The 18,749-nt window shown below is 51.5% G+C and overlaps 8 protein-coding genes across 8 annotated transcripts; 3 read left to right on the top strand and 5 right to left on the bottom strand.

Moving 5' to 3' along the window:
• Positions 1–899: 899 nt before the first annotated feature.
• Positions 900–3,131, bottom strand: M438DRAFT_345697 (glutathione S-transferase). The gene is made up of 7 exons (XM_029905508.1): positions 2,848–3,131; positions 2,549–2,612; positions 2,170–2,281; positions 1,852–1,925; positions 1,623–1,793; positions 1,394–1,568; positions 900–1,302 (listed from the first exon to the last, which is right to left on the bottom strand). Exons 1-7 carry the CDS (start codon positions 2,973–2,975, stop codon positions 1,241–1,243), a joined length of 786 nt encoding a protein of 261 aa, XP_029760763.1. The 5' UTR covers positions 2,976–3,131; the 3' UTR covers positions 900–1,240.
• Positions 3,132–3,719: 588 nt separating this feature from the next.
• M438DRAFT_355483 (uncharacterized protein) lies at positions 3,720–4,216 on the top strand (the record flags this gene model as incomplete). Its single annotated transcript, XM_029907036.1, has 2 exons — positions 3,720–3,906; positions 3,963–4,216. 2 exons carry the CDS (start codon positions 3,720–3,722, stop codon positions 4,214–4,216), a joined length of 441 nt encoding a protein of 146 aa, XP_029760762.1.
• Positions 4,217–5,844: 1,628 nt separating this feature from the next.
• Positions 5,845–6,867, bottom strand: M438DRAFT_237286 (uncharacterized protein; the record flags this gene model as incomplete). Its single annotated transcript, XM_029899480.1, has 1 exon — positions 5,845–6,867. A coding segment is annotated over one exon (1,023 nt), but the record flags the coding sequence as incomplete, so codon positions are not given.
• Positions 6,868–7,221: 354 nt separating this feature from the next.
• On the bottom strand, positions 7,222–9,871 carry M438DRAFT_297102 (fungal transcriptional regulatory protein). The gene is made up of 4 exons (XM_029901935.1): positions 9,681–9,871; positions 8,743–9,589; positions 8,448–8,693; positions 7,222–8,394 (listed from the first exon to the last, which is right to left on the bottom strand). Exons 1-4 carry the CDS (start codon positions 9,821–9,823, stop codon positions 7,477–7,479), a joined length of 2,154 nt encoding a protein of 717 aa, XP_029760760.1. The 5' UTR covers positions 9,824–9,871; the 3' UTR covers positions 7,222–7,476.
• Positions 9,872–10,376: 505 nt separating this feature from the next.
• On the top strand, positions 10,377–11,996 carry M438DRAFT_345693 (uncharacterized protein). The gene has a single exon (XM_029905507.1). The coding sequence runs from the start codon at positions 10,681–10,683 to the stop codon at positions 11,929–11,931; it is 1,251 nt and encodes a 416-aa protein (XP_029760759.1). The 5' UTR covers positions 10,377–10,680; the 3' UTR covers positions 11,932–11,996.
• A 469-nt stretch (positions 11,997–12,465) lies between these two features.
• On the top strand, positions 12,466–13,887 carry M438DRAFT_345692 (uncharacterized protein). The gene is made up of 3 exons (XM_029905506.1): positions 12,466–12,678; positions 12,761–13,151; positions 13,205–13,887. The coding sequence occupies exons 1-3, from the start codon at positions 12,553–12,555 to the stop codon at positions 13,543–13,545; spliced, it is 858 nt and encodes a 285-aa protein (XP_029760758.1). The 5' UTR covers positions 12,466–12,552; the 3' UTR covers positions 13,546–13,887.
• A 6-nt stretch (positions 13,888–13,893) lies between these two features.
• Positions 13,894–15,145, bottom strand: M438DRAFT_397224 (uncharacterized protein; the record flags this gene model as incomplete). Its single annotated transcript, XM_029909298.1, has 4 exons — positions 13,894–14,126; positions 14,175–14,654; positions 14,770–14,846; positions 14,878–15,145. The coding sequence occupies 4 exons, from the start codon at positions 15,143–15,145 to the stop codon at positions 14,016–14,018; spliced, it is 936 nt and encodes a 311-aa protein (XP_029760757.1). The 3' UTR covers positions 13,894–14,015.
• A 1,574-nt stretch (positions 15,146–16,719) lies between these two features.
• On the bottom strand, positions 16,720–17,893 carry M438DRAFT_273348 (uncharacterized protein; the record flags this gene model as incomplete). The annotated part of the gene is made up of 2 exons (XM_029900628.1): positions 16,720–17,808; positions 17,855–17,893. 2 exons carry the CDS (start codon positions 17,891–17,893, stop codon positions 16,720–16,722), a joined length of 1,128 nt encoding a protein of 375 aa, XP_029760756.1.
• Positions 17,894–18,749: the final 856 nt, after the last annotated feature.

Below are 18,749 nucleotides of genomic sequence, written 5' to 3'. Positions count from 1 at the left end.
AGAGAAACAATGGCAAACATCTTCGGATTTGCTCGCCTGTCACTGAACTAGTTCATACGAGTCAATACCAGTTTATGAATCCTTCAAGAGACGATGACATTGTGTACATCATTCAATATATTGAGAACAACCTGCGACTGATCAACTGCTACGCACGATCGTTTCGACTCTTCAAAGCGGATCCTGATACTCGTGTCGGTGACCCAATCCATCTCACATCACCACACCCGCCCGTCTCGCCGTCGGCCACTACGGCAAAGCGTCTGTCTTGCTGCTATGATTTGCGCCTGCGACACTCTCGACTCACAATTTAAGAGTACTTAAAACTCGCATCATCAGAAAGCCTCTCCACCAAAATCCTCCGGGACCCATGTCCGTTCTCAAGATGCTCGATCCTATTCGGGGACAGCGTAAGAAAGCGCGCAAAGACTAGGAACACTACCGACACCATACATGAATGCGTAACTCTATCTAAAGTAGTACTTGTAGCAAGGAGTTGAGACCCGATCTGCCGCCATTCCCCCCTCGACTCTGGTTGGTCGTTGAGGCTTTGAAGCCGTCTCTAGAGGTGCAGTTTGGGATCCACGTCCTCACCCTCCGCACCACCACTCTTACACGTAGTGCCCCTCCTGGGGGCCGGGGCAGATCGTGCCTAAACCCTTGCCATTGACTAATGCTGCCCTTGCGCGCGGGTACCGGGTTGACGAGCATTGCGCCTCAGGGTCAACAGACGCTCTTGCGACTCCATTGAACTTTGTTTAGGACTCCGCCTCGCATATTCGTTTTTCTTCTGCACATCTCACCGCGGCTTGTACATACCACTAGGCTTGGGCATCTCTGACTGTAACACATCACTCTCAGGTCATCGCTCCTCATGTATCATGCAGACAGTCATGAGCTCTTGTTGTTCAAGCGAGCTCACTTTTAGTCTCGGTTCGACATAAAGTTTGAGGCTCTAGGCATGCGGTGATGCACTTCTCGGGCCTTTTCAACCTAATCGACACTTTCTAATTGCTCGAACATCATTTTGAAGTCTGCAGAGTACAGAAAATGGTTCTGTATGGACCGACATAAAGCTAAAGACACAATGTCGACATCAAATCCCTTTGCTCCGTACAAAATGACTCGTTGGACGACAATCTGGAGACCCCTTCCGCTCGTGATGCCTCGAGTCAGGATACCGTTGAAACGGTCGAACGCCCTCTCGGTCAAGTCCGAGGTGAGACATTTCAAAAGAGCCTCAGGGAAGTCCGCGGCCAGAGTTGATAGCCCTTTGTACCTGAGAAGTGTTTGGGCGATTTTCTAAATCGTATGGGGTTAGCAATCATGGCTCCGCAAAGGCGAGCCCCGTACCGGCATCTGATGGCCGGGTAGGAATGATCACGGTACTTACCCGCGTAACGCTCGTAACTGTCCAGGTAGAGTTCATCAGTGCTCGTTGTTGCCCTCACAGCATGATCCTGCTCAATAGCATCGACCCATTTTGCCCAGCGACTACCTGCCTCAGGCTCGGGCCAGCCCCTGTATGGCTGGAGCACTTTACGTAGGCGAACCACCCATGGCGCCATCTAAGACGGATCAGCATCTAGCCCTCGAACTTGAATGGGGGAGAAACGCCCTACCTGAACGTCCACGAATGTCATCTTGTCGCCGAGGAAGAACGGACCAGACTTGTCTGCGGCATCAACCAACTTGGAGATTTGCTCCTTGAGCTCCTCCGCATTCTCAATCTGAGCTTTCTCGTCCTGGGCCTGCAAATAACGGTAGAAGCCTGGCACGATACTGCGATTTACCTGTTGAAGTCGTTCAGCTCGGAACATTAGTTTCCCCGTCTGGATTGGTCGATCTTACATGGTCAGACCACAGGCGAGAATGCGCCCTCAACTTTGGGTCCGAAGGCAGCAAGGCCTCACCCTTCTGCAAATCTTCGAGCTATACGTTGCCCTAGTCAGCCTGTGCCATCTTCCAAGAAACCAGGGGGGGCCTCAACATCTGAGGGTGAAGGTACAGTTAGCCAAGTTCTGTAAAGAATGGAATAAGGTATTTTCCAGCGAGTCAGCTCACAACTCGAGTCCAGCCTTGATGAAATGGCGTCCCAGACGCGACCTCATCCATGCTGGTCAAAAAAGTAAAGCTGTCCCGCTGAGTGTGTGCTTTCAATGAACGTACATTCCATCAGGACGGTCGACTCATAACAGCCCCAGTCACCATGCCTGAGGGCTGGGACTAGACCTCGTGGATTGACTTCGAGCAGTTGTTGTGGCTTCTTGTATGGATCGACCTGTACACGGTCCGATGTTAGTATGATTCATCTAAGATGCTCTGCACCGCTGACGCTGCAATGTATGTGTCTGAGCGCAATGCAACGCCTAAGATGATCCCAATACCATGGACCAGTCTAATATTCGCAGAAAACTGATGGAAAATGACCTGAAAAGGCTCGAATAGACGAGCTCTAGCGAGAGCCAGGAAGTGCAGGACCCCTCACAACGGCATTCGGGGTTGAGTCCGGACCCGACCCTCACGACTCAGGTCCCAGGGGGCTTACCTCAATATACTCATAGTCGAGCTGCTTTACTTCAAGGGAAATCCAAACTCTCTGCACGAAGGGGCTGTGCAGTCGACTGTGTTAGCGTTTGTCATGCAAGCTGCAAAGTTGAATGCCAATTCAGGCATGGCTTGAAGCACTCATGACTTTGGTGTTTGGGGCTGGATTGATCGTCTCTTTCTCTCTTGGGACAGGGGAAATGATTTGACTTCTCTGTTATTCCTCGCCGTGCCCCAGGGGATCGATGAAAGCAACGAAGACCACAGCCAAGTCATTCCAAACGAAAGGTGATCACGTACCAGAAGCAGCTTCCGAAGAGTTTGAGTTCATGGTCAGCAGAATGCTTCTCAACTGTCTTGAGAGCAGCACCCGTGGCCTTCTTGTGATATGTCTTCTTGTTCGAATCGTTGTTCTGGTTGGCATCCATACTGTATCTACGGACTGCACTGTGTATGAAAGATCGAGAGATGGGAAAAGATCTGTAGGAACAGAAGATTGGTTTTGGACTATCAAAAAGCCGTAGACAGGGTTTCGACTTTAAAGCAAGACTCGACATGAGCAATAAAATAGAGACAGCGTGCGGGCTCGCGGTATGAGGTTGAAGTCGAATGCGATGACGATGATGATACTATAAATCGAGACCCCCCGCAAAATGACGAATCGTATTGGTGTACCGAACATTTTGACATGGTTGTTGCAGCAAGGAGCAAAGGCAAAGTTTGAACGATAGCTATCAGATATATACACAGGCTCCCTAGACAAACACACAACAGTTGCTCTCGACGATTGTTCTCATAGCTTAGCTGTTTCGCAGCCTCACGAGCTATGGTGGTTTTGATGGTCAAAGGCGGTAAGTGAGAGTGTACGTCATCAGGGTTCTGCCGCTCCTGCCGGGCAAGCTCTCGCAAGCAAGTCCGCAAAGCAGGGAAGGAGAGATTGAACGAACGACGAGCAAACATCTTAGGTGGCTCCAACTTGATCTTTTACTCTCACCTAACAAACGCACATCAGCAAACTCCGAACTCAACATTCCAACCATGGACGTAAGTAATGCCGACAGTGGCAGCTCCACAGCAGCCTTATTGACTCGAAACAGAACTTCCGCATCTACAACCAGGCAACGGCAGCCCTGCTCGCCCTTGAGGCAGCACCTCTCCTCCTGAGCCCTAGCATGGCCGCCTGGATGGCCTCGTCCGAGCCCAAGACGGTTTCAGCCTTCGAGACTCTGGTTGCACGTGAATTGGGCTTTGCTCTGCTCTTGTGCTCCTTCCTTGCACTGCTCTTCTCTGGCGAGCTGCACCGTCTCTGGGACGATGCTGAGAACGTGCCGGGCGCTTCTGCCACCGCCGTCTCTCCCTGTACGCTACCATCACCCACCATGCTGTTCAACTCCTGATACTAACGTGTACACCAGACTCCTCGGCCACCACCATCGCAACCCTGCTCTACCACCTCTCGACCGGTATCCTGATGTACATCTCCAGCACCAACGCTCAGCTTTCTGGAATACTAGTCGCCGGCGCTTTGTCACACATGATGCTCGGTGTCGCAGGACTGCTGGTCCTGGTCTTTGCAAATGATGGAAAGATCAGCAAGCGCACCGGCGCTGACAAGAGAACTTCGGGCTTCATGTTCAAGAACAACGCTCATGTTCAGAAGCACTCGTAAAGAGATGATACGGAGAACGTCTGCCACGAAGATTACGACACCAGCAGCATGTCAGTCAGCAACATTGACAAAAGAAAGTCAGACTGTAACACCATGAAGGTCATGAAAAGCATACCAATCCATGCCACTCCAAGAAACTTGAACTTCTTTGAACATTGAGCTGCAGGATCCATATCACAATGTTCATAGCGCCATGCCTTTGTAGCCCCCTTGAGCCCTCGTAAGGACCACGATTCAATGCTTGCGGATGTACACGTTCTGATCTTATTCTGCACCTGGACAATAAGTAGAGCCTTTCACCAGTGACGACCGATCATTAGGAAATTTGACATTGAGCACACCGATGCCATCGGTATACCTTGCGTTGCCAACAATGAAAAGCGCTCCATGAATGTCAAATTGAAAACAACTCCTTCCCAAAGTCCAAATTCGACAAGCACATTCTCACTCGATTTGTTGTAATACATGAATTCCTTGTTACTTTCTCTGTTCGAGTGATACTGCGTCCTTCTATACCCCACTGCTTTTCGGTACTGGACTCACTCGAGATGGATATTGAGTCCTACTGATCATGGATTGAAAGAGAAAGTCCGAGACCATTTAGTAGATGCAGTCGGCAGTTTGAATTAGGAGGTTCGATTGTGAAACGTGACTTGCTCAAGCATTCGAGCTAGCGAGATGGATCCTTTTGATCCAAAAGACACACATTATTCACTTCTTGAGCACAAGCTTCTGGTAGCCCCCATCACAGGAGAAGCTTCAGTCGGAATGTCTTTGTGATTCATCAAGCATGTATTTATCCAGGCCTGATCAGAGCAGACGAGGCATGATACGTTAGAACAAGATCCGCAAAGTTGCCAACACCATCATCAAACACACATACACCAAAAGACAAGAGCAGTAAAAAACATAAAACCCAACAAGAACCAGTAAACAAAAAAGCGCCAGCCAACGGAGAGACAAATGTCAAAATGACAGCATTGATGAGAAGGCAAAGCAGGAATACCAGCAGACTGGATGGCGATGACCCAAGGAGAGCTCTTAGCACCAACTCCGCCGGCAGTCAAGTTGGGGTTGGTCGAGCTGACTGTGACACCGATAGCGAGTGATCCGAGGACGTAGAAGAACAGGATACGTTAAAAGACGCGCATGATGCATAAGCTTGGCATGCCATTTGGAAGGAGTCTTAATGTTGACAGGAGGGGAAGGGGCGATTGTGGCGCGGCAGAGAGAAATCAAAAGGTGAACAATCTTGGAAAAAAAGGAGACGTCTAGTATTTGGGGATTGTTAAAGGAGAAGTCGATGTGACTGACCCCTTGAGAGAAGAAAGGCAAGAGAGGCTGAATATGAAACGAGACCGCAAAAGGGATCAAGGAGAGAAGAAACAGAAGTCAAAGCAAGCAGAAAGACCACAAACACCAAAGTTGCCCCCTTTTCCTTTCCCAGTCTCAAAGGGTATTTAACCCGCGCTTCCGATCTTAGCACCGCCCTCATCTGCTGCCGTGGCTGTTCGCCTCGAGGCATTTTTCCGTCTTTCATCGTTTGCTGCGTTGATCTGCATGCCAGCGCCTTGAGCTGGTTCCTCTTCATCTTGTGCATCCTCGTCCTCGTCATCTTCATCCTCTTCGTCCATCAATTCGACATCGTCATCTCTGGTCTGGCCAGCGTTCCCCCGTTCCCAGATGGCGACCTCGTCTAGCTGATTCAGATCGACGGGCTTCTCGCGCAGCCACTTCATTCTAGGACCGCTCTTTGCGAACTCGCTCACGCGGAAGCCGTAGATGCGGGGTTCGTAGATGTTGTTCTTGCCTAGGCCGGGAGCCATGTTCTCTGCGGCAAAACCGTTGATGGTGGCAGGTTGGGCAGGCAGAGGGGTGGGTTGAGCGGCGATTGGTGGAGCGGATGAGAAGGTGTCATTGACGTTTGTGAGACTGCTGCGACGTTTGCGGTGGGTGGTGGTGTTTGAGGAGAAGTCGGCGGCCTGGTCGGGCGAAGGGCCAAAGGCGATGCTTGTGCCGCCAACGCGGAGTTCAGGGAAGGTCATGAAGAAGAGGCAGCCAAAGGTTGTGCCGAAGAAGGCGCCGTCGACGGATTGGAAGCGACTGTTGGGAGGTGTGTAGACGTCGAGACAGCTGGGACAGAACAGCTTGACGGTTTCCTGACCAGGGATGTCGCTGCAGCCGACGGGCAGGACCTTTGCTTGACCGCAGTAGACACGCGGGCATGCGCCGAAATGGCCAGCTTCGTACTTCTCGGCCATTTGTTGGATGCCCTGGCGCGAGGTGATGTAGCGCTGGTGGATCAGGCCGTACAGCATCTCGGCGCTGCTTTCGATGACCGACAGGTCCGAGGCCATGCGCATGTGTCTTCTCTCCTGACGCCTGTAAGCGGCCGCGTCCCTCATCTCTTCGTCATCGTCGTCCAAATCGTCGTCTTCGTCCTCGTCTTCTTCGTCGCTGTAGTCGTCCTCGGGCTCAACGTCCAAGATCATCTCCAGAGCTTCCTTGTACATGGGCACCTGGCTCTGCAGGCCCGTCAGGTTGAAGTCGTCCTCGACAAAGTCCTCGGAGACCTCAGCAAAGTACTCGTGGCCCACCAGGCTGCAGAAGGCGCTGATCCAGGATTCGGCTACTTGGCTGCTGGAAGACATGTCGCTCTCGTCGTCTGGGCCCACATGGCCAGCGTATGCGCGTGAATCCACGATTGCGGTGTTGAGTTGCGGGCTTTGGGGAAGCTGGTCGTTCGTCGGCGCGTGTTGGGCAGGCTCAAAGTCTCAAAGTGCAGTCGCGAGGGGAGCTGTTGGTGAGCCGAGGCTGTTGGATTCAAGGACGGTGCGCGACAGCAGACTGGAGGGTGAAAGATTATTGGCCTGGAAGCGTCGTTGTCTTGTTGTTGTTATGCACTAGAAAGTGAACGGCCGAACATGCACCTGCAAAGTCGAAGCGTCACGGCGATAACCTTCTCGAGACACACTTTGATTTTCTTTTTCTTTCTTGTTTTTGTTGCAGACACTCGTCACAGCCTTGTATACAGCTGTTTTGCTATCCAAGTGGGATGTTTCCCGACAAGCCAGTCGCCAAGCCCTGCCACTTGATGCCCTGTTCCGCAGAGCCGCATCACGTGGACGCCATCTTCAACTCAATCCTATTGACCATCAACTCATCTACTCGTACATATCATGCCTACTGGTCAGCAATTCGTCTTCATTCGTCTGGTCTTGTTCTTTGCCTATGTAGCAACCCATCCGTCCATTCCTTCGTCAGAATAAATCCCTCAAGATTCTGCTCAACTCATCTTCCCCACCAAATCCACTCGGGTCCAACTGATGCACTCCTGCCCCGAATCCACCTCCGAATCCATTGGCATACCCTCCAGCAGCTTCGAACAGGTTTGTCAAGTCTTGCACCATGCCGTCTGGTGAGTTGGAAGATGCACTTCCCATGTTGTTCCAGCTACCAGTGTTCAAGAATGCTCCTTCATCGACCTTGTGTCCTGCGAGTCCAGCCATGGCCACTGCTGCTGAATGGTTCGGATCGTTCTGCCCGTTGCTCGTCATCAATCCCAGCTTTGGTCCGACCTCTTTGAGCAGCCGAATAGTCTTCCACAATCTCTTGCTAATCCAGCTACCTTTTGATATGCCTCTTACGAGGTCGAGTGCCATGTAGAATTCTTCCCGTACCTCTGCAGCATACGTGTCGGGCATGTGTGATACTGCAAGGAACAGAACTGCCAGAGCAGTCGTGAGGAACGCATTGAACAAGCTTTGCGACGCTCGATACATCCTGCTTGTTCGGTTGATGTGCGTCAAGATACGAATCGTGTCTTTGGCGATATCCACTACCGTCTGCGCTTGGATGGGATTACTCATTATAGACGCCGCCGAATGCAGCACTGGTCGATGGATCATGACTCGCATGACGTTTGCTCGCAGATAAAGGATAATCCGGAGTCGTTGCTGCCCAGGAGAGACATCTGTATCGCTCTGACCCCATGACTCGCGATCCCAGTGTAGCTGCCGAGGAAGGCTTCGATGCCAGTTGACAATCTGGAAGTCGAGATAGCTTACATCCTCTTTGCTGACCTGCCTCCTGCTAGAGTCAGAGTAGATCAAGTGCCGTACCTTGCTGGCAATAGCAAAGTGATCGATCATTGCTGTAAGGTATAGAGATTTGTCGCCCTGTGGCTTCTGATTAGCTTGGATATATTTGGAAACAATAACGCGAAACATACCGGCTTAGGTAGATTGGGATCGATGTCTGAATCCTGCAGAGCAAACGGCATTCCTGTGCCAAAACTCCATCTCCTATCAAGACAGTAGACGGACCAAAAGGTGAGCATTGCCATGGTCCGTGGCTCTTCCTCCATCCGATCGTACGTCTCCCTGCGATGTAAACCTAATTCGATACAAAGGCGTGCTGTGAGTCCTATGATACGCCATGAGATGCCTTCATTGTCGCAATGGAATTGATAAGTCGCCTGTATACGATCAGTAAGCTGAAACAATGAGTCATGGCGATTATCGTACTGCAAGTGCAAGCAGCTGTACACTTCTCAAACCTGTATCGCCAAGAAAGAGAGCATCAATAGAAGGTTGCACGTAGGCATACATGGAGCGTCCAAGATCGCTTCGTCCAGAGCCTTCGACGACCATTGCAGTAGCCATAACAATCTTCAAGATGTTTGTCTCTTCATCGTCAATACTGTCGGCTCCCGGAAAGGCTCTCATCATGAGGCCAGTGCGCTGAGCGGATTCCATGAAGGTATATAGCTTATTGACATATGCAGTGAGTTCGGGGATGGAGACGAGAGGGTACATGATGTGCATGTCATCTTGATAGACGCGTATCAGACGCAAGGCTTCTTCGCGATTGACATGCCAAATAGGGTCCTTGCTGGCGTGCAGTGGAGCGGTCGCTAAGACATCTCCATTGGGCGACTCTTCGCGTAGGCCATCGTCGTCGGGAGCGGCAGGAGCTATGCCCATATTTTCCAAATGGTTCTTGGCCACACCTAGGTTGAACTCTAGACTTGTAGGGCCCCTAAAGGTCGGCCTTCTTGACATGCTCTTTCTGCGAGTGGCTTCTGGGGAGGGGACTTGGTCGTGCTGCAAGATAGATTGGTGCTGTAGGAAAGGATCTATGGGTGGTTGTTGGGTATTGAGGTCTGCGCGTAGGGTATTCATGCTGGCGAAGAGGGCATTGACTTGGTCTTGCAGCGAGGCGATCTGGTTGGACATGTTCCTGTACTCATCGGTATCTTTGAAATTCGAAGTGCAGCAGTTGGGTGCGTATACGCAATCAAGAGCGAGGTTGCCGCATCGCTGACACGGAGTCTGGCCATTGCATTTGATCTTTCGTCGCTTGCATTCGTTGCTTGTGGGCGTCAGTGTGTTGTCTGTATGGTGACGTGTGACAGATTGGAGACTGGGAATTGATGGATGAAGAGTGTAGAGTGGTCGCGTACCAGGCTATCGAAATGTAGCGATTGCGCTTTGCGCGTTGCTGCTGCTGTTGCTGGCTCTCGTCGCTCTTGCGCTTGCCGCTGCTGTTGCTGTTGCTACCGCCTCCATCCTGCACCGATACAGGAGACTCGTCCTCGAGCGCCATGGCTGATGTCTGTCAAGTTGGTTTAGTCTTTGTTCCCTTGACCTGCTCGCAACCCACCGGAACAGATGCACCGAGCGTTCAAGCGTTCCTTCCTTCAGCTGCGGAGAGCACCAAGCAAGATCGTCACTCACAGCCTTGCGGGGAAAGGGACCCGCCCTAACTTTTTAGCTTTGCGAAGCAATCGACTTTTTCCCAATTCAGTAAGGCCGCCCGTCGTTCAAGAAAGCCCACCGTCTCGCACCTTCTTCTTCATCATCAGCCAATTCTCTGCCACGAGTCAAGGCTCTCGCTGTTTCGCTTGAGCTTCGTGTAGGCCCGATCCTTCCCATGCGGTCAACATTCCAAAGCTCGCATGTGCACTCAAACGACTCAGGGCTCAGATGCGCCTACATGACGAGGCCCTGTGGTTGGGACGCTCCTTGGCCTCCGATTCGCCCATGCCTGCTTGGGACTAGGTCAAGATCTAAACCCTTTTGTCAACTCACCTACTCTAACGTAAGCCTCGATGTCCTCGGTCCCTGTGCCAGATGTCCACACTCATCGGTTTTCCCACACCGATCCAACATCCAGTAAACCCTTTGTAGTTTGCACACCGGAGCTGCCGGGCCTAGTGAACCGATTTTCACAAGGCTATGACCCTTCCGACAACTTAAACATTGCCAATCACCATCAAACTGCTTTCTGAGGCCATGTTGAGCCTCATGTCTCAACCTCTCAAATTCGCATGAGTCCCGTCATATTCAATCTGATCTGTACTCTTCAATCAGACCCTGCAGCAGCCCACCTTGTCTGTTTAATCTAATCCCACCTACGTCCAATCCATTCAGTACCATGCCTTGGGGCTACCAGAGGCTGATATGACCTCGCAACAACGTTTCACCTTCGTCAATGTTACCGCTCCCCAAGAGGCTGCATCGGAAGGGAACAAAAAGCGCATTCGTAGTGCGGCCGCTGCCTCGGGATGGGCATCAGGCGCGCGCCCTAAGATCCACCAAAAACTTCCCGAGACGGAACAACTCCCTCGATTTTCTTATCCGGTCGACCTAAAGGCTTTGTATGAAGCACCAGACAAGCCAAACGTTGCTCCTGCTCTCCAATTAACCGATGGCAAGAAGGGCTCGGGTGTTTCCGAGCCAGAGGTTGCACCTGCTTCGCATCATTATTCTGATCGAAAGTTCATCTGGGAGACGAGTCCTTCACGAAAAACGACTACCGCCAAGTCTCGTGCTACCGAAGTCACGGATGAATCACCAGTGCAATCCAACACAAAACGAAAACGGGCAGCACGCAGCAGTCAGACATCGACGTCTCGCAAACGAGCACCAGCGAGTTTGTCCTCGGCCTCTACTTCTTCAGTCTCTGCTATCGCAAGCCCTACGGCATTGGTCTCGTCATGGATATCATCAGTACAGTCTCCAGGAACAAGCTTGACTACTCCGAATTCCGCACTCATTAGCCCTCACGACCTGGGCAGCGGCATTCGCGACGCATTCAACTGTTATCCTGTCAACAGCCAACCTTGGTATGATCGAGTATTACATCACATGTTGACCGTCTTTGCGCCTCGCGGCTGGCCCGCATTACGCATCTCCAATGAACAAGGACTGAAGTGGGAACAGTTCATGACCCAACACGCTCTCGCGGACTCCGCTCTCTTCAATGTCCGACTGCTCTTTGCGTCCGGCGACTTGATACGACTGAAAGCTCTGCCGCCTGAAACGGCGCTCTGGTTACGTGATCAAGCAGTCAGGTCCATAAACGAAGCTCTGAACGATCCCGTCCGCGCCATCAGTGATCCGTTGATTCTTGCCGTCGGTCGCATCGCCCTCCATGAGAGCATGTACGGTGACAGGAGTGCCGCCAATCTGATACACCGTCCTGCCCAGCACCGAATGATCATGATGAGAGGAGGCATGAGTGCTCTGGACTTCCCAGAGCTCGTCAAGAGGCTGATGCGATGGGCTGACAGGGTCATGTCAATACAGTCCGATACACCCAGGTTCTTGCCCGACGATGATCGATCATTCTCCATTGACCAGAGTGTCGAGGTTCTGGAGAAGTGGGTTCCACAGGAAGGGATGACCTTACGACAAAAAGTGCGCACTTGATATATCCTGCCCCATGTACTAACGACAGTCAACAATACCTTATAGAATATTACAGTTCATTTCACATCTAATTCATATTGAAAGTGAGCCGTCTTGACATCGCCACAGATACAGAATGTCCCAAATACGGAATCCCTGTAGACTTATATCTTTACGTGACCGTGACTAGGAGAAAGGCAGAAGTGATTCGGGTAGCTGGAGCACACATTCCATGAAGCTTGGCCCTATTTCACATACTCCTAACTATGAGTAGTGATTGTCGCTTTCCAATCATGATACTCCCGATCTTGATGAACGCTTGATTCCATATGCGCAAAAATACCGAGACTGGAAGCAAAAGTGATGTCGCAGCCGTGAATCGAACACGGGGCTCGTGCATGGCAAGCACGAATTTTACCACTAAACCACTGCGACTGAATTATGGTGATGTTTCCAAATTGTCAATACATAATCTATGCATTGAGGCCAGCCTAGTTGGTTTCACCGTAGACAGGAGCAGCAATCGCGATTCACAGCCAAACAACTCTCATCACACGGAAAACCACCAACCTTTCACTTCTAATCTTCAACACCTCTCGTAGTTTCCAAATCTGAAAACACGTCACCCTCAACTTTCGTCCAATGGAGCCTTTGCACCTACCAAATCTCGAGCAAAAGACGCTGGCCATATTCGACAGCCTTGCCAGCCAGGAAAAGATATTCTATGAAGAAGCCCCGTCTGAATTGATCACAATCAACGGCTTTGATGTAAGTCGAGCCGCCTTTCTTCAATCAAGAACAGTTTTCGTCCATATCATGGCCCAGACTGGTTTACTGACCACACCATCAGTTCCAATTCATCATCGCAGGCATACTGAACAAGAAGCCCATCCTTCCCGCAAATGCGCCCAGTAGGAAAAAGGCCGGTGGTCCATTCATCAACCCAAATCCAGAAGAAATCGTAACGGAATTGGGTTCCACACATCGTCTTCTGGTCAACAAATGGGGTATATTTCGACCAATGACTGTGATTCCTACCACACACTATGCTCTTCAGACCGATGATTTGGACATGTCAGATATCAATGCGGCATGGTCTGTTTTGAAAGCATTCGAGACGCCTTCGTTGATCATTTACAATTGCGGTGTCAATGCTGGGTCGTCGCAGGGACATAAGCATACGCAGGTGTTTCCACTGCCTGAGCATGCGGTGTGGCCTTCGAGGGCTTGCTCCTATGATGGTCTGTCATAGTTTCTCCCATCTCCCTCACACATAACTTGCTAACTCTCCCAGACGTCTCCACAAACATAGCAAACGTGCCATTCAAGCACTTCGCCATCCGTCTCCCCAGCCACGCCGACACAAAAACGGCATATGGAGCATACCTCCGCCTCCTTGAGATGTCGCGTGAAACGCTAGCGAGATTGGGTGAAGGCAGCAGAGATTACAATGTAGCCATGACCGCGGACTGGATCACCGTTATACCTCGTCGAAGTAGCGAGGGTCCTTACGGAGCCAATGCTGCCGGTATGCTGGGGATTGTGTATCTACCCGATCAACAGGAGCGAGACAGATGGGCCCAAGTCGGATATACAAAGCAGCTTGAGGCTTTCGGTATACCAGTCCACGCTTGAGGGGGTCACAACTTGATCTTCCTGTCCTTATTTTTCTCTCTGCTGATTTCTTCTCATGTGCTATACAGAGCTGTATAAACACAAAGTGTCACGGAGTGAAACGGCCATCCAGCACACGCGTGCAAAACAGGCACTACGCATGCAAAATCATCCATTTCGTTCTTGGGCCCGTATGTGAGCAGAATTTGCTTGTGGTAACACACAACGTTTTCAGCACTCGAGCTGGATCCAGTGAAGCCTCGCCAGAGAAGCACTCTCCTCAAGCGAGTACCCCTCTCTCAAAACTATCGTGCATTGCTACAGCGCATAAATGGAGTGGTCAAGGAGTAAGATACAATGGTCATGTTTGATTCGTATATCATGTTCTCGTAAGCGTAAGGGCTCTGTAGCCACCGCCTTGATCCTCCATAAGCTATACACATGTAGCAAAGACTTCAACGAATCATCGAGAGTCATCGTGGACCGATCTGCTAATACTCCATGAACTCATCCACCTGGGCGGTCCTGATGTAGTCATCGCACCATCTGCACAACGCCAGGCATCCAACATTGGCGACTTTGCCACAATCGCAGAAGTACTCCTATCATGAATTAGCTTTGGCAGCGCAAAGCCACCCACCAGAACTCACAGTCTTGACGTGCTTGCGTGTCTTGACACCTTCCTCCATCTCCCACTTGTAGATCTCTCTCTTTGAGCGGCGACTGTAAGCCTCAGTCTCCAGCTTGAAGAAACATGGAATACAAAGCCAGCGTTCTTCGATGAATTTCTCGCTCAAAGTGCAGAAGCACCAGTTACCATCCATTTCATGCATTGCGATGATGTCACAGATGGCTTCCACATCTACATCTCCATCACCGTCGTCCAGGTCTGGTCTGCAGTCTGTGCAGAAACGGCGCTCGCGAGGCTCGCCGGCAAGAAGAGCGGCTCTGATACCTTCGATAGGGAAGTTGCCTGAGTGGAAGTCGGGGCACTCGCCGCAATGGTCGGCATGACAGAGGCGAACAGTTTCGATGACAGATGCGAAGTCGGCTTCGTGAGACTCCCAGTGCTCGGCGTCGTTCTTGCAGCAGGGCAGGTCATCCAGGTACGTGATGTGGTAACGGCAATTCTGATCGTAGTTAGTAGTTGCTCTCTCAGGGGTTCTTTTGCACCGATCTCAAAAATATCGCGCATTTCTGCAGCGTGGATGCCCCTGAACCGACAAGGGGGAGAGGGGCACTTACGTTGCAGACCATGGCATGGCAGCCATCGCAGGGCTCAGATACTATGCCTTCGCACTCCACCTGGGCCTTGGTGACGTCTCCCTTCCAGCTTTGCTCTGGCCTCGATACCCTTGCCGTCGCAGAGGGCACGGTCCTTGATCCTGGTGTAGATTGTCTCGTCATCGGTGAGGTATGTCTTGATCTCCCTGCATGTAGAGGTGAGGTGGATGATGTCGGCCGAGGATAGCTGGTCGGTGACCATGATCATAAGCTGGTATTGAGAAAGCACCTGAATGAGGGGCGGGACCGAGGCCTGTGGTTTGGGCTGGCGCTCGAAGTTGAGTCTGCCCTGAGTCTTGGGCACGACAGGAGCCTTCTTGGTACGCTTGGGAGGCATCGTAGCTGTCAGACCAGGCTGGAAGTATACACCGACTATGATCAGTGCGGCAACCGATAAGGAGATGGCCGGTAGTAGTATTGCAGTAACGAGCGAGTTCTGCATTGAAGCGTGGTGCAGAAGCATGTGCATCAAAGAGAAAGCCATCTGCGCGAAGGTGCGACTTGAGTCCAGGCAGCACATGCTTGATACTTGATTTAGAGAAGGTGCGTTGTTGGCCTCAGGCTGCCGCGACCGACTTCCGACCGCGTGCCTGCCACTTTCAGTATCGCCGAAGAACTCGGGCGGGCGTCCCAACCGAGTCCAGAATATTGTTTCTGTCAGTACTGTCCGGTGCCTACTTTTGGTTGGATCGAATGATACTCTGTGCCTTCTCTGACGCTTATAGCGATACTTGCACGTATGATAAGGAGATTGATTGGCGGCTTGTCTTCGACGAAACATCTTTATTAAGTGGTCTTCTACTCGAACAAAAGTTCAGCCTATTAGTTACTTTCCGTCGCATGCGAGCGTCGAGTAAAAGTTTGTTCATGTAATATTCGTCAATGAGAAAAGGGAACTGCAAGCCTGCTGTTCAATGTCTCCACCATTGCTATATGATCGTCAGCATCATGTTGTCTGACTGGAAGCAAAGCAAGACGTACCCTCATTTCTCCCACGGCAGCATTTGCAGCGTCTGCACCCAAAGTGGCACCAAATCCCCACATCTAAAGGGTCGAGTTAGCATGATTCTAATGACAAGAAACCCATGGACCATTACAGGGCCAGCAGGACCAGCAGCAAACGAACTCATCAGGGCGTCGCTCAACAACATATCTGCAATGAGATCGCTACATTGAGGTGTAGATTCGAAGCTGAAACCACCATCTGGGAGGCCTTTGGCTTATTTTGTGTACTCTCAACTTACCATGGCGCTTGCGGCTTGACCACCGTACATGCGAGCGTAGTGATGGCACTCATGCTTCTTGCTTTCATGATGGAACATCCCACGGTCTTGCTGTGGTGTGTCTCTGTCCGAAGGTGCTGTGTAGAAGCCAGGCGCTTGAGTCGACATTATGGAAGAATATGTAAAGGATAGCTTTTGAGACCTTTGAGTATAAGATTAAGATGGTATGTCTAGCCAAGCAGATAGAAAGTGTCAATATCGAGGTCGCCGGTGGCTGGAGTGCTTGTCTCTTATAACGTCACATGAGGTCAGAGCTTCTACTGCTTGACTTCTCAGCCGCTACCGGTCATGCCGATCGCTAATGTGGGGTCTGAACTCAAAGGAGAAGACAACTTATCTCGCGGTAAACCATTCGATGGGGTGTGTTGCTGACTCTGTTTGTGTTTTGGCAGTGTTTCGTGCCTGAAACCTTCTGCCACTTCTCCTCACGCAGCTCTCAACGCATGAAAAGTCATCGGCCACATAATAGGTGATGCTAAACCAGAGATGCACAACCATCGAACTTTGCCAATGAATTGTTGGGAATGCTGCTAAAAGACTGGTGTGACATAACGGAGAGGTGTGCGGTGAACTGGTTGTGGCAATCCCAATTGGATGATACAAATCGTGCATACTTTCGTGGTTGAGATTACTCGTCGTCGTCGTCTTCGTCGATGACCCTCCTTCTTTTGGCTCTGCCGGCCTGAGGAATGTCATCGTCTTCGCCTTCTGCGTCCTCGTCGTCTTCATCGGGACTTGCACGCTTAGGTGCACGCTCTTTAGGCCGCCTATCCTCGACGATGCCATCGTCCTCATCCTCATCATCGTCAACAGCTTCCTCTTCGTCACTACCGGCGATGAAGTCGTCCTCTTCGTCGTACTCGTCGTTGCCAAAGTTGCTCTTCTTGCGACCAAAGTCTTCATCCTCGCTGTATTCACTGTTGCGGCGTTGGCGCCTCTTAGGCTTTGCTCTAGCTCTTTGGCGACCACCACCGCCAAGCTCATCGTCTTCGAGCATGCCAGCAGTGAGACTACCGCCATAGCCCCTCGAGCCAAGACCCGCGCGACCAAGTGCACGTCCGTTTCTCTCGCGCTCTCTGGTTTCGGCTGCTTCTCTTCGCTTGCGAGCACGATCCTTTTCTCTTTCTGCGACCTCGGCCTTCTTCTTGGCCAACTCGGGATCTTCGTCAATGTTGAGAACTTCGATACCGCCTGCGCTGCTCTTGTTCTTGCCTTGCGAAATGGCAGCCAGCGAGTTTTGCAACTTCTCCAGTGCATCATCGGTCGTATCAGCGGAAGGAAGAATCGACAGGCCAGCAGTAATTTTGTGAGTGACGCGAAGGAGACCGTTAGAAGGATCAGGGACAGTCAAATATGTGTATGAGTCGTTGGCGTGATCCTTTCTGCCAGGTCTCAGACTTGTTGGGGTAGGCTTGGTAGGGTGACGCTGGCGAGGAGCAAGGGGGTTGCCCTCAATTTCGTATTGCTGTGTAGGGTTCGAGGCGAGTTGTAGTGTCAAGCTGCCATCAGACCAGCGCAGAATGCGTGCATTGGACTGAATTTTCTGATCGTCGGAAGGAGAGCGTCTCCAGTGAACAGTGCTGATGGCGGTACTGAAGGCGGAGAAGCCAGGGGCAGCCTCACGCGAGTGATGATCAGTGGTAGGTGGTTGGTAGGTGGTGTGGTGATATTTCCGAGGTTCGATGGACAGGAATTTGGGGATTCTAGTCAAATACATCTAGGACGGTTAGCAGGGGGATGGCGATGAATATCACAAGTCGTACCTCGCCGTCGCTGGGCTCGGGTAGATGTTGTCTGCTCATACTCGACTCCTGGATAACGACATTCTGAGTCTCCTGATCGTATTGCTCTGAGGGCATGCGGTCGTGGCGACCCTCGTCATCGCCAGAATCCAGTTCCTCGTCTTCGAGAGTGCGCAGCGGTTCGCTGCAGATTGTCAGCTGAGAGTTGCATAGCGGACGCATGAGGTATCAGCATACGGCGCAGCTTCTTCTTGGTCTTCATCATCTCCGCCATCGCCGAACAGGTCGTCATCGTCCCCCATGTTGGAGACTTCCTCGTCGTCGATCTTTGTGTTGACCAAGTCGGCAAGCGGTCTCTTTCTGGGAATAATGTCGTCTTCGTCTTCACTCAAGTTGTCCGGGGCTGGCTCATCGACAGGCAAGATTGCGCTGGTGACTGCGCCTGGCACATCTGGAGGGGCGTGGTCGCTAGGATCGGTGGGTACTTGGTCCGACATTTTGATGTGTTGTTGCGCTCTGTCTTGTTGGAGAGGAGGTTGAAGAGAAGGCTGGAAATAGCGGACGACGAGAGGCAGTGAGTCAAAGCGACAAGTCGAGTGGGATGACTGAGAAGATTGATGGCGACTGGCGCACTCGATGGCTTGCTCAGTGAAAGAGTACGAGGAGCTCATGCTAGCCAAGTCGCGACGCGCAGTGACGGGAGCGAGTAATTGTGTTTGACGTTTGAGCAAACGCGCAGCTGAGCGTGGTCCAGGCGTCGCAGCTCGAGCATGTGAAACAAGCAGGGGCAAGCAGGGAGGGAGAGTGAGTTATACAACCTGACTTCTTCCCCCAATCCACTCGACTCCTCTCCGCTTCGTCCCGATTCTCACTCTTCCAGCTGTCTGCGATAGCTCTCAAGAGAGAAGTCCGTATT

Source organism: Aureobasidium pullulans, assembly GCF_000721785.1.
Source record: "Aureobasidium pullulans EXF-150 unplaced genomic scaffold scaffold_9, whole genome shotgun sequence".
Lineage (NCBI taxonomy): Eukaryota > Fungi > Ascomycota > Dothideomycetes > Dothideales > Saccotheciaceae > Aureobasidium > Aureobasidium pullulans.
Note: the sequence above shows the minus strand (reverse complement) of the source record. Positions and strands in the feature narration are given on the sequence as shown.